We start from the raw sequence: 14,341 nt of genomic DNA, 5'->3' as shown, positions 1-14,341 counted from the left end.
AATATGATGGTGAATGTGATGTGTTATACAAATAGTAGTTATTGCAAATATTATTATTTAATGAATTTGATGTTATGCAAGTATTAATCATGTTATTGTGATGAAGTTATGTTATGTATATATATATAGTTTTACTACTTACCTATAGATGTATGTGTGACGTGTAGAAACGTGATTGTCTCACACACACTCTTTACTCGTACACAGCCGCAATAATGGGTGATAGACGTGATTGGATGTATGAAGGTTTCAAGAAGGGTGGGTGTCACACTAGTGAATGGTTTGCCAAGACGCAAATATTTCTGGACCATGCAGCTGCTTTGTCACAAATAGATAATATTAGGTGTCCATGGAATAAATGTAGAAATATGACGAGCCACACCAAGAGGCAGGTCACACTACACCTGTGCTCGCATGGTTTCGTGCCAGACTATAAGGTTTGGTATCTCCACGGTGAAGATGCTGAACGAGCAACAGAAGTAGAAGTTGATGACGGTGAAGATGATGTTGATAGGATGGACCAGATGCTTGAGGATCTGCAGCCTGAACTGGCACCAGATCATCATGATTCACCTACACCGGAGGTTCAGAAGTTCTTCGACCTACTCAAAGCGTCAGAAGAGCCTCTTCACGGGCAAACTGACGTGACCGTCCTCGAATTCGTGACCCGACTGATGTCAATCAAGTCAAAATTTGCATTTTCAATTAATTGTTACAAGGAGCTTGTGGATTTGATTAGCGAGGTTCTTCCTACGGGTCACAAGATGCCCAAAGACATGTACCAGTCCAAAAAATTGCTTGAAGGTCTTGGTATGGAGTATGAGAAGATTGATGTTTGCCAAGACAACTGTATGCTTTTTTGGAAGGAACATGGCAGAGAACAAAAATGCTTAAAATGTGGGAAGTCAAGGTACGTGGAGCTTGTAAATGAAGATGGGGAGAAGGTGGTGACAAAGGTTGCACATAAACAGCTTCGGTACATGCCTCTCACTCCTAGAGTGAAACGTTTGTTTCTCTCGAGGAAGACCGCTATGCACATGAGGTGGCATAAAGATTGTATGGACAGACAAGATGGGTTAATGGTGCACCCGTCAGATGGTGATGCATGGAAGGCTCTTGACAAATTTGATCCAGATTTTGCCAGCGATGCAAGAAACGTTCGTATCGGCTTGGCAACTGATGGTTTCACGCCGTTCAATATGACCGCTGCGTCGTATTCATGTTGGCCTGTCATTGCCATACCGTACAACCTTCCACCTGCTCTTTGCATGAAATATGAGTTTATGTTCCTATGTCTTGTTATACCTGGGCCTGAGCATCCTGGCGTACGCCTCAATGTGATGCTTCAACCACTGATTGAAGAGTTAAAGAAGCTATGGCAAGGTGTGGAAGCCTATGACTGCTTCAAGAAGCAGAAATTCAATCTTCGTGTTGCATATCTGTTCTCGGTTCATGATTTTATGGCGTATGGTATTTTCTCTGGATGGAGCGTGCATGGTAGATTGACGTGTCCTTATTGTGCTAAAGATACAGATTGTTTTCGTCTTAGTGCTGGTGGCAAGATATGTTACTTTGATTGCCATTGAGGAGGAGGAGCACAATGAGGCTGAGCAGCACAATGAGGAGGTGGAGCACAATGAGGAGGTGGAGCACGTGACATGGGACCAGGCCGCACAGCATCACCAGCCATGGGACCAGTGGGACCACCAGAGAGAGCAGCAACAGGCGTGGGACCAGTGGGGCCAACAGGGCGAACCGGCTGACAACCCGATGGATGATGGCTCGGGAGGCTCTTCAGCGACACGCACACATCGCTCAAGAAAAAGCCACTCAGTAAAGCCTCGTCACGCGATAGAGCGAGAGGCTGATAGGACTTTAATCATGCCACATGGAGATCGGTGAGTGTAATATATTAACTTATCTCATATAACTATTATGTGTATTGTTAATGTTTTTGTGTAATGCAGGAATTGGGAGGACCTGTCCTTTGACGGCAAGGGACACCACACTCAGGTTAACCTTACGTTGGGTTCTCTTTGCCGCCTTCACTACCCTGGTATAGTGAAGGTGTCAAACGGTGATACCGAGGATGAGGTGCTCGTCAGTACCTGGGACGAGTACAAGTTTAAAAAGGAACGAAACCACACCGACAGACAGGGACTTGTGCGTAATGACTTTTGGGTATGAATTCTTTATTATTTTTGTTATGTTTCTTAATATTGTAAATCTATGACTTATACCATTGTATTTGTATTCTTTATGTTGTAGCTTCGATATCGGTTGCCTGACGGAGAGGATTACATGGGGCACGCTGAACGTGTCTTCCAAAACAATGCAAAGAAGCTGGTGAAGGATGCCATATACTATGCGAGAATTCAGGCTACAAACCTGTATTTTCAAAAGCATCCGGAAGAAGCAGGCCCCTTGACTAAAAAGGAAGGGTCGTCAAAGATATATTTGACTGAGGATCAATATCGTGAGGTTAGTATTCAATTTGTTTTACCCTTTATATTTATTGTTGTGATTGATAATATGTAACATTGTGTGTGTGCAGGTGATGGTTCCATGGATGGCGCCCGTGCCTGATGCGTACTATGCTTGGTGTCGATATTGGGCTTCCGAAGGCTTCCAGAAAGCGTCAGCGCATCACAGACAATGTCGAGGAACCAATCCTAACCACAAGTTTGGCGGTGACGACATGATACGAAAAGCTAAAAGAATGGTAAGTTTGATCTATCTATGTCGATCAGCAAATAATACGATTGCTTATGAATGTTTTTTGTTTATACAGGAAGCTAAGAGTGGCCAAAAGCCTAGTGACATTGAGGTCTACCAGGAGGGCCACAAAGGACCAGACCCGAACAACCCTGACCAGCTCTGCAGCCAGACAGCCACGGATCGCTTGGTGAGTTTTGGCTCAAAAGTTCAAACGTTCAAAGTATATAAATTCCTGCATTTGTAAGGTTGTCAATGATGTATAGGCGGCATATGGGGAGGAGATGGTTCGTCGCCATGGCCCTGAGTTCGACTGGCGCCATGAACCGGTGGATCCCTCGGTGGTGTACGCAAGTGGTGGTGGCAAAGCGCATGGACGGTAAGCTCTAACTTATGAAATTATATGGTTGACACTAAATTGATTATACAATAATCACATTTTTTGAATAACTTATAGATACGCACTCTTCGACGGATTCATTGACTCGTCGTCGGTGAGATCTCAGAGGACGGGTTCATCTTCCCGTAGCTCATGCTCTCGTCGACCGAACGAGCAGGAGTTGGAGATTATGAGGATGCGCGAAGAGATGAGACAACAACGCGAATTTATGGAGGCTTGCAATGCACATAACCAAGCGATGTATCAAGTGAGTACACATAATCCGAACTCTAAATTATTATATTTCAATACAACATCTTCGGTAGTAACACATATATGTTTAACAGTTAATGCAGCAACAGGGCATGACATCAAATTTTCCACCGCCACCACAATGGAGCCAATTTGCAAACACACCGGTTCCACCACCACAGTTCACCACCCCTCCGACACATATACCTGCACCTGTAGATAGGGTACGTTTGATAACTCTCCATTAATTTATATACTTATATACTTTTTTGATATTTGCATTTAACGTGATGATATTTGCTAACTTGCATAGGTTACGCCCGAAGCGGGTGGTAGTGGATCTGATCCCGCAGCAGGGACTGGATTTGTTGACTCGCTCTTCGCGTTCCCTCCTCCTGGTGGTGGTGGCGGCAGCGGTCAAAGCTCTAACCACCCAAGTGGTGGTTATCTCTAAACACATGAACATGTTTCTTAACTCGTGGACTCTTGGTCGTACTTGAACATATGTCGTACTTATATTTCAATACTATGTCGTACTCGTTGACTCGATGTGGTGGTTGAACTTATATTTGAAATGTTGGTGGATGTTATGTTTGTAATGCGTGATTTTATTATGAATGCATGTGTTTGTAATGTGGCTGTTATCTGTTATTTATGTTATGTGTGATATATGTTATGTGTGCAGAAATAGTGTCCTAATTTAGTGCTGTTTTTGTAGCAGTATAGGATAATTCTCGTCGGCCCAGTTAATTCCCGTCGGCTATGGTCGAACCGACGGGAATTAACTAATAACTCCCGTCGGTCCAGTTAATTCCCGTCGGCCTGGGGAACCGACGGGAATTAACTAATAACTCTCGTCGGCCCTGTGAACCGACGGGAATTAACTCATAACTCCCGTCGGCCTGGTGAACCGACGGGAGTTAGCATTAATTGCCGTCGGCTAGTTAGTGGCCGACGGGAATTAATAATTCCCGTTGGCCGCCGACGGGGATAAACGTATCCCCGACAAGGGACGCCTGGCGGCTGAAAACCGACGGGAATAAGCCCTAAACCGACGGGAATTAAGTAATTCCCGTCGGTATATGCTTATTCCCGTCGGTTTCTGGCCGACAGGAATTAAGTGAATTCCTGTAGTGACTAGTCGTTGGACCACGGTCGGTGTACCACTGGAGGGTCCGGTGCGCTAGCTGCCCGAGAGCCGATTGCTGAGCTCTTAGCAAACATGGTCTTCAAGGAGTCTTTCAGCTGGCAGTCTATTTCTTGAATATTATATCTTCTTTTCTTGGGCTCTTTTGGTCTTCTGTCTTAGATTAGTGTTGAATATTTGTAAGTCTTCAAGGAGTCTTTCAGGTCTTTTTTTGAGGTGTTGTACTCTCAGAGCCAAGTCAAATCCACTTTGCATCATATGAACTTCAAAACACAAACATTTGGAAAACATTAGGTCACTGGTTATGTTGTTCATCAAACACCGAATCACTTAGTCAAATGTGTCGGGTCCATTTTCCTTACAAAATTGAATTTAAACTAAAACCTAAATTCCAACACTCGCAACAATGTCTGAATATATAGCTCAAGGGGCGTGTAACTTTGTAAGGACCCCCCATATTCGTGTCCATAAGATTCCCAATATGTTACAAGGTCCAAACAACACAAAATATGATGGTGTCATGTACTGACATATTCTGGACACTGACTTGTTTCGTTAATTCCTGCTGACTACAATGAAATTTTTACCTCAAACTGACGTCGTTAGTTAGGTAATGAAATTATCTTTCCATCCTTACGTTGGTTGTCGAAAATGGAGGGCTTCCATTCTGACCCAAGGTGCAATTGTGTATAAATATTTAAGGGCTAGTTTGACAAATTTAATGTAAATTAGTTTATTTTTTTAGAAAATTGGAAATCTCTCGAAGAAATGAAGTTACCAAACTACTAAATGAGATGAACTAGTAACTAAGGCCGTGTTTGATTATCGACTAAACTGGCCACACCCGAGTCCCGACAACATGAGGCGACGCCGCACCCCGCGTGTGCAGCGAGCAAAAGCTGCGCAAAACTTCTGCGTTCGCGAGAAGAGGAGAGGAAAAACACGACGTTGCTGTCTTGGTGGATGCTGCACGCCACATGTTGCCGCAGCCAGGCTCTCGGTCGCGAAGCAAACGGAGGCTGCTGATCTGATCTCAGCTTGTGTGGCGAGTTGTGGCATGCTGTGGAGTCTGGGCTGAAGACATAAAGCAAGCATGCCCTAACTAAAGGTGTACGTGATTTTTCGCGTGCGGGTCGGAGTCGCAGGGAGCAGATGCTGGGCCAGAGGGGCGGCCGGGCCAGCCGGAGCTGCTTGTGGGAACGGGGACCTGGACGTGGAGGTGGCTGAGTAGGCGCCGCCGCCGGTGCTGCTTTGAACTATGAGGACGGTCCGTGCCGCCGGCCGTTCTGTTTGTTGTGCTCAGGGTCTGTGGCGGAGGCGGCCATGGCCATGAGAAGTTCTCGGGCTTTTGAGCAGGGGCAGAGCGAGAGACGAAGGCTGCTGCTGCTGCTTGATCGAAGGCTGCTGCTTGATCGAGAGTGGGATCTCCGGCATGTGCACGTGCTATGATATCCTTCCGATCCCCGGCCTGGTGACCGTTCCATGCATAACTCCGGTTCTCAGCCATACTACTACACCTTTGCGTCTTCTGTTATCTAGATACGTTAGGAAATCTAGAGCATATGATGAGGCCATATGCACCGGACGTGGATAGACACATACCGGCTGATTGGTCTAAACCCTAGACGAGTGCACCCACACTCGCCCTATCCCCGAAAACGGTATTTTTTTGGCGTGTGAGTGGATGTATCAAAAGGGTTTTTAAATGATTTGTTTTTGCATCCACTCGTTAGATATATAGGCAATCAAACAAATGTTAGATAAATTTAATGTATGCAGTGACGTATGACGAGACGATGTAACCAACCAATCAGACGGATAATGTATAGCAGGAAGATCGATAGTAATTTGAAATTTAGGTCGGATCGCTACTTGAATATCGTCCTCGCTCTTTATTAGATCTGAGGTTCCTGGATTGCACCACAGTTTAATTTGTGCCTTTAAATAATGCTCATGTGTATCATATATGTCCCTCTATTTGCTTCTCAAGACAACTCTATAGATATTATTTATTTTAGCGGTAGATCTGCTTCAGAGTATTATCAATAAAACGAGACAGCAAAATCTACTCCAGCTGCCCCTGACTGAGAACTGTGGTCAAGATTTTCCGATTGTCCAATATGCTGATGACATATTATTGATAATGGAAGCTTGCCCCAGGCAATTATTTTTCCTCAGAGCAGTTCTTAACTCTTACGCAACCTCGACGGGGCTCAGAGTGAATTATAATAAATCAAGTATGTACCCATCAATGTCTGCCCAGCAAAGATGGAGGTTCTTTCCAGAACGTTCAACTGTTAGACAGGATCAATGCCTTTCACCCATATTGGTGTCCCTCTAGGCTTGTCAAAACCTAGAATCCGTCACTTTTTACCACTTATCCAAAGGATTGAAAGGAGACTGTCCTGTACATCTGCTCTCCTCTCCCAAGCAGGAAGATTGGAGCTAGTTAACTCTGTTCTCTCAGCTCTCCCGACTTTTCTTATGTGCCGCCACAGTCAAGAAGATAGACACTTACAGGAAACATTGTCTCTGGAGAGGAAACGATGTGAACTCAAAAAAACCAGCTCTAGCTGCCTGGTGCATGATTACTCAGCCAAAGAGCAACGGGGGTCTCAGAGTGGTCAGATTGGAGACGCACAACAAGGTCTTGCTTTTGAAATTTTTACACAAGTTCTTCAATAATCATGACTTACCTTGAGTAAATCTCGTTTGGAACAACTATTACAGGACAGACAGACTACCTAGCTGCTCAAGTATTGGGTCCTTTTGGTGAAAAAGTCTGCTTAGTCTTGTTCAAGATTTCAAGGGATTGGCAGCCCCAACCATTGACAATGGGAGAACTATCCTTTTCTAGGAAGATATGTGGAATAAGGGCATTCCAGCTCAGCAATATCCGGAATTATTTTCCTTTGCTTGCAACAGCAAACTCTCTATCAAAGAAGCAAAACAAAAAGAACATCTTTTTGAGATTTTTCAGCTATCTCTGTCTGTGCAGGCCTACGAGCAGTATCTTGAGTTAAATGAGGTCTGGGGACAAATCACTGTGACCAACGCAAAGGACATTTGGAAGCACATTTGGGGATCAGAGATTTTCTCTACAAAAAAGACTTACAGGCATCTGATGGGTCATTATCAAGTTCATCAGATTTTCAAATCGCTTTGGAAAAATAAATGTCAACTAAAGTATAAAGTTTTCTATTGACTGTGGCTGAAAAACAGACTCAACACAAGGAATATGCTGAGGAGGAAAAACATGACACTTGAGTCATACACTTGCGAAAACTGCATCTGGCAGAAGGAGGAAACTCTTTATCATCTCTTCCTCAGATGCAACTTCGCTAAGGCCTGCTGGAATTCAATTGGTTTGGTGCCCCCTAGAATTGCTAATCTAGAGAGGAGGCTGCGACAAATCTCAAACAACAACTCAATGTTCCCTTCTCTATGGAGATCGTTATTCTCATGACTTGGAGCATTTGGAAGTGTCGAAATGCATGGCTATTTAAGAACAAAGATCCAACGGTGCAGCAATGCAAACATGAATTCACAAAAGAATTACTCCTGGTCACTCATAGAACTCAGGGTAGATTTGATTCCGCCATCCCTGACTGGCTTCAGCAATGGCAGTAGTAACTCACCCTAACCTTCTGTAATATGTCTACCTGTATGTTCTAAACACTGTTTTTTTCTAGTTATAATAAAATTTTCAGTAGGGGCTCCCCCATCCTGTTCTCTTTCAAAAAAACTGTGTAGATATACCTTGGATAAAATCAAAAGATCCTTCTTTTGGCAAGGTGGAGGCTGGTACAAAAAGGAAATAATACCGTATGATTAAATGGACCCAGATATGTAAAAGTAAGAAAAAAAAGGGGGGAGTATGTATACGGTTAAATGGACCCAGATATGTAAAAGTAAGAAAAAAAAGGGGGGAGTATGTATGTAGGATATCAGGAAGACGAACATGAGTCTCTCTCTCGTTTGTAAATGGAGGTGGAAGTTGGAAAGAAGTAAGCCTTTTGTCAAGAAATTATAAAATCCGAATAACCGAGCGAGGGGATGGATCCATTTGTACTGTGAAACACAGATAAGCAGGCTAAGATGGTCCACCAATTTGGTCAGATTTGCTTAAAACCAAAGATATCTATATGCAATATAAGGTAGAAGGAGTTCCATGAGAGACGGTAGAAAAACTTTTTACAACGCTATGCTATGATTGGTTAATGATGCAGGCCCATAACACAGGAAAATCTAGAAAGAGCAAAGTTCTCGGAAAAATGAGGAAAGTCACCGTATCCCAGCTTTCCTCCAGCAGTTCACAGGCACAGCCGTACAAGCACCGACTGATGACTGATGAGTCACAGTTTCAGCTCGTAGCACACTAACGCTAACCGTTTCCTTGTCTCACGGCTGATCTCGAACGTGCTCTTTCCCTACCGAAAAAAGACCCAAGCATTTTTTTCCTGCACGAACTGGCACGCTGAGTCGCTGACGCTGGTACGATGCACGTGTTCTCCCCGCAGATCCTGACGAGGCGCGTGGGCGCTTGCTTGAGCCACCAACTTTACTGGCGAGGTTTTACGGGCCGCTGGTTGCATGTGCATGCTGCCATGCCACTCGAGCCAATGGACGCTGGACGGACGCGCTACGTACGGCGCACGCGGTGGTGCCGCCCTGCTGTGACTAGTGGTGGGAATATGGGCTAGGCTTTTCAAGCCAGCACGGGCACGGCACGAAAATAAGAGACCAAAGCATGGCCCGGCACGAAATAATATGGGGCGGGCTAGCACGGCACGAAGGCGAGCCTGGGCCGGGCCTTAAATTCCGGCCAGTCGGGCCCCCGGCATGGCCCGCATAAATGGGCCGGACTTGGGCCGACACGGCCCAATTAAACCCAATTTGTTTAATTCCTTTAATTTAGTAAGATATCAACTTTATATTGTTGTTATATTTGAAGTCTATGTGGTCAAATGATGCTAGAATTGTTTAATATCTTTAATTTAGTAAGTTATAAACTTTATATGATTGTAATATTTTGATTTTATATGTCAAATATACGGGCCGGGTTTGGGCCGGTACGGCCCAACGAAGGCACGACGTGGTTTAGGGCCGGGCTGGGCCACTGTTTTTATACTTCGGGCTGGCACGACACGACCCAAAAAATTTATGGGCTTTTCTGGCCCAAACCCGTTTGGCACGAAGCACGATGTGCTTGGGCCGGGCTAGCCCGGCACGGCCCAATTCCCACCACTAGCTGTGACGCTGGGTCCGATCCAAGGCCAACACACATCACGTTTTCACGTGCGATGGCTGTGAGATCGATCCTCAGGCTCCTTACAATACACAGCACTTTGAATGGCAAAAAAGTCAAACCGAGCCATTGTTGAACCATCTCGAATCACATACTAACATATAGTAATCATAAGAGAATGAACCGTACGTGTTGACTTCCACCCTTTTCTAGATAAGGTTCATAGCCTAGCATCTCCTCATCTAGCTCCTTATTAGAAGCCTCGCCAACATGCCTAGGAGCAGCATCAACAACAATGGACGCCGAATCAAGGAGAGGCGTACTAGCGTCTACTACAACAGAAGAGCTCGATCTAGCTAGCCGCTAGAGTCCTTGCTAGGGATGGCAAGTTGGCAACGAGGATTTCCCCGTCGGGGAATGGCTTTCCATCACCGTCCCCATGGGGACAAAAATTCCCCGTCTCCATCCCCGCGAACGTTCACGGGGGAACTTTTTCTCCCATCTCCGTCCCCGTCGGGGAATTTATCCCCGTGGGAAACCCCGCGGGGAATCTGTCCCGCTAGAAGTACAATATTTAAAGATAAATTTAAATTGATTGTATCAAATTAATACAAATTTAACAAACAAGATTGAAAATTACAAGAGACATATACTTTAGAGTTTAGTTTTCTATTTTATAACATGTCATGCACTGAGTTCTTACTATAATTTTAACAAGTAAATTGACTAACTTGAATAAAATAGTTTCGTGGGGTGGGTACACGGGGAACGGGGACGGGGGATGGTTCCCTGTCCCCGTCCCCGCGAACCCGGCGGGGATTAAATTTCCCCCATTTAGATCCCCGCGGGGACTAAATTCGTCCCATACCCGTCCCCTAATAGTGGAATTCCCCGCGAGGAATCGGGGATCGGGTCCCCATTGCCATCTCTAGTCCTTGCTTGCGTGACGTTTTGCAATATAGGGCAAGTCGGTCTGGCTAGCCCCATGGCGGCCTGGATGACTTTCACATAAGGGCATGTTCGGTTACATCGGAACAAGACCAGGAACTATTCTAGATGATCAATTGTTATATAAATTAAACTACCATTTCAAGTGGAATTGTTCCGGAGCTTGAATTTGGGATAACCGAACAGACCATAAGGGGAAGTCAGTCTGGCCAGCACAATGGTGGCTTAGATTGCGAGAGAAAAAAGTTGGATGCATTATATCGAATATTTCTTTCATCGTCTTCCCCAACTTTTTCCCTTTTATGTTTACTGTGCCAAGCGTATTGCAATTTGTGCCGTTGTGTTTTGGACAACCTAAGAGGACACCATTTGGTTTGTATGTACTTGGGATCCCTCTCGACACACTATTCTTTCTCAACATCGCTAGCAACACTTGTAACATCATTTGTATTTGTTGATGTAGTCGGATCCTCAATAACAATCGGACCACTATCATTGATGATGGGTACCTTTGCAGAGTCGATTGTAGTAAACGACGGACTATCAAGTTTTGGTGCAATAGGAGCAGGGTCACCTTTTTCCTCTTGGGTACGTAAATTTGCATAGGTGCCTTCCCCATCTTTTGAGCAGAAAAAGCTCTCGAATTTGTTGACTTTTTGACTTGGACTATTGGAGCTCGATTGACTATTGTCTAATCAGGGTGAACATTGAATGTTGAGTATTATGACCAGTAGGCCACCCCCACCTTTTTTTATGACACGTCGATGCCACCGAAGGATATGACTCCCAAACTATATAAGTCTCCTACACTGTTGTGTGAGGGGTGGGACCCAACAAAAGCATAGGTGGAGCAACAATGGAGACACCATGATCGTTATTAAGCATAGGGTTTTGACTATGTTACTTGGGTGGGTTAGGAAGAACCATATTATACCATACTGAAGCTTGATTCACCAGTATTCCATATCTAGTTTATGAATTTTGACTCGAATTAGGATTAAAGTGGTCATTGTTATGGATGTGCTAGCTCCACCTAAACTGACCCTGATGGTTTTAAATGCCAAAGAGGCCAATTTCGTTTGTTAGACGCCACATAAAGATCTTGATTTTCATAATAATTATATAGTAATGTCGTATTAAGGTTGTTTACAAGGGTTTTCAACCGACAAATCAACATAACCAGTTCTTTTACCTTCTCACTTATCAAAGTGTGTCATAATCATACTAACAACAATTGTAAGATTATTATTAGTAACAACCTTTTGACCATGCAACGTCTTATAATAATTATCATGGATAGGATCGATTACCTCTTTATCAACCTTTATCTCTGGTGTAGTGGATGTAAAAAGCAATAACATTACCAGAGTCAGGTTCAATTGAGTCACTTTGTCCTATCGGTCTTTGATATGTTTTCTAAGAAAGCCTTTAGATTGACTTCAAACTTGGCTTGAATCTTTTGATGAAGCTCGCCGGAAAGCTCTTCAAGTGATGTTGGGTGATAGATAGATGTTCTTAGAATTGAAGGAATCGATGTGATCCTCTCTGTCTTTAGATCTATCATTAGGCGATATGTTGCTAGTAGATTGAAGCTTGAAAGTTTTCTTCCTTCGGGGAGTTGCAAAAGGTTTGTTGATGTAGGAAGGGATCTGGATCATACGCTAGGAAGGGCTAGCACACGTGCAGTTGTCACGCGACCTTGGACACAACGGGAACATTGCGGATAGGCAAAACCAAACTAGAGATCAATCAAGACAATGTTGATTCTATTATTCGCAGGTAGACTCCCGAGCACCTCTCGGAAAGCCCTGTCGGGGAGGAGCGTGTGGAGGATGTCATAGTATCGACAAGACCACCTAGAACGATGCCAAAACTCACGAGAGACGTGATAAAGAGCAAGATAGTGAAGAAAAATGGGATATGTGATGTATTCTGATCCATGTATGCTGGATATCTTAATCGGGCACGATCCTCTTATATATAGAGAGGGAACTGGTCTTATTCTAGTAGAGAACAACTTCAAAACGTGTTGGGTTTCTATACATGTTTCTACACTATGCTTATAAGCGGAGGCGGATCTAGGATTCGATCACGACACAAACCCGTATATTAGATATAATATTCTTTCAACATATTTTGGTCTAAGAACAAGAATATAACTAGGTATATATGGATCATACCACGGGCCACGGACTGGATCCCCAGTACAGGCCGGCTTGTATCCGCCCCTGGCTAATAAATTTCTTTGACGTTTCTAAATGCAAGTAAACAAACAAGTAAAATGAACGACTAAAAAAAGAGGACGCTAGAGCAATTGCGGTACAGACTTTTATTTCCCATACAAACTGAATCCACGTTTCCATGCATGTATACTAGCACTGTAGAAAGGAATGCATTCACCAACCAATCGCAAAGGGAACATATAGAGTGGGTACTAGTACGACGCACACGTGCGATGCGACCCGAGAAGCACGCACGCTTCGTCAGTTGCAAGCTTGTAGCTCCTTCTTCGCAAGGCACGGGATGGTGGTGTTGTTGCCCAGCTTCTTCTTCAACTGGCAGAGGCACCTGTCGCTTAGGCTGCAGCAGTCCACATGCACCGGCACCGTCCGAGTCACTGTCTCAGTATAGGATTTAGGATCCCGTAGCACACTAACGCTAACCGTCTCCTTGAAGTCACGGCTGGTCTCGAACGTGCTCTTCCCCTGCCGAAAGAGACCCAAGCATTTATCTGCGCGGAGCTCAGTGAATCGGCACGCCGGTATCTCGTACAGGATCTGCCCGCACATCCTGACGAGGCGCTTGGGCGCTTGAGCCACCAGCCTGCTGCGCAGTTTATCCGGCAGCGCTACTTTCTTGCGGAGGTCTACGCGGTGGCAGTTCCGCCTGCCGCCGCTCGAGTCGACGGTCGCCACGGCGCACGCGGTGGCGCGGGCCTGGGATGCCGGGTCGCCCGAGGCCAGCGCGTCACGCGCGACGGATATGAGATCGATGCTGCCGCTCGTCGCGTCGCCGAGGCCGGCATCGATCTTGGCGTTGAACGCTTTGCAGGCGGCGGCGATCGCCGGGAGGCACTTGCTGATGTCGTTCGCGGATGAACGGTTGAGGCACAGGTCGCGGAAGGTGCTGAAGAATGCATCGTCGTCGCCTGCGGCAGGAGGAGGAGGAGGTGTAGTAGCAGGCGCGGAGGCGCCGAGGGTCGCGGCGGCTTGGCCGACGGCGTCGGTGGCGGCGGTCGCGGACGTGGTGGCGAGGGTTGGCGCCGCTGCGGCGACGGGAGCGGGTGCTATGGCTGGCAGAGCGATGCACGTCGTCGCCACCACCAGCAGAGCTGCCGCGACACGGCGGCGCAGCTGCCTATGGAGCGTCCTTGCTGTTGCCATGAGCAGAGAGCAGAATCTGTATTTGTGGGATTGTACTGTACTCCTCGTGTCTCTCTCTGCTCTATGCGTGCTGCCGCTTGGCCTTGTACGAGTCGTCTCTCCCAGCAGCGAGTGCACTTTTATAGAAGATAGATTGCGCCATGCCATCTGGACTCTTGAGTTCCGGAATGGTTCCGCCGGCGCACCGAATACGTGCACGCTACTATTCTTACTTCCAATCTGGAGCTCTTGATTGTATACGTGTCGATAATGCGGCACGAGGCTAGCAC

The 14,341-nt window shown here is 45.6% G+C and overlaps 1 protein-coding gene across 1 annotated transcript; it reads right to left on the bottom strand.

The window, feature by feature from the left end:
- Window positions 1-12,967: 12,967 nt before the first annotated feature.
- On the bottom strand, window positions 12,968-14,140 carry LOC100193837 (uncharacterized). The gene has a single exon (NM_001138919.2). The coding sequence runs from the start codon at window positions 14,070-14,072 to the stop codon at window positions 13,173-13,175; it is 900 nt and encodes a 299-aa protein (NP_001132391.2). The 5' UTR covers window positions 14,073-14,140; the 3' UTR covers window positions 12,968-13,172.
- Between the last annotated feature and the right edge of the window lie 201 nt (window positions 14,141-14,341).

Source organism: Zea mays, chromosome 9, assembly GCF_902167145.1.
Source record: "Zea mays cultivar B73 chromosome 9, Zm-B73-REFERENCE-NAM-5.0, whole genome shotgun sequence".
Classification (NCBI taxonomy): Eukaryota; Viridiplantae; Streptophyta; class Magnoliopsida; order Poales; family Poaceae; genus Zea; species Zea mays.
This window is presented reverse-complemented; position numbering and strand designations above follow the sequence as displayed.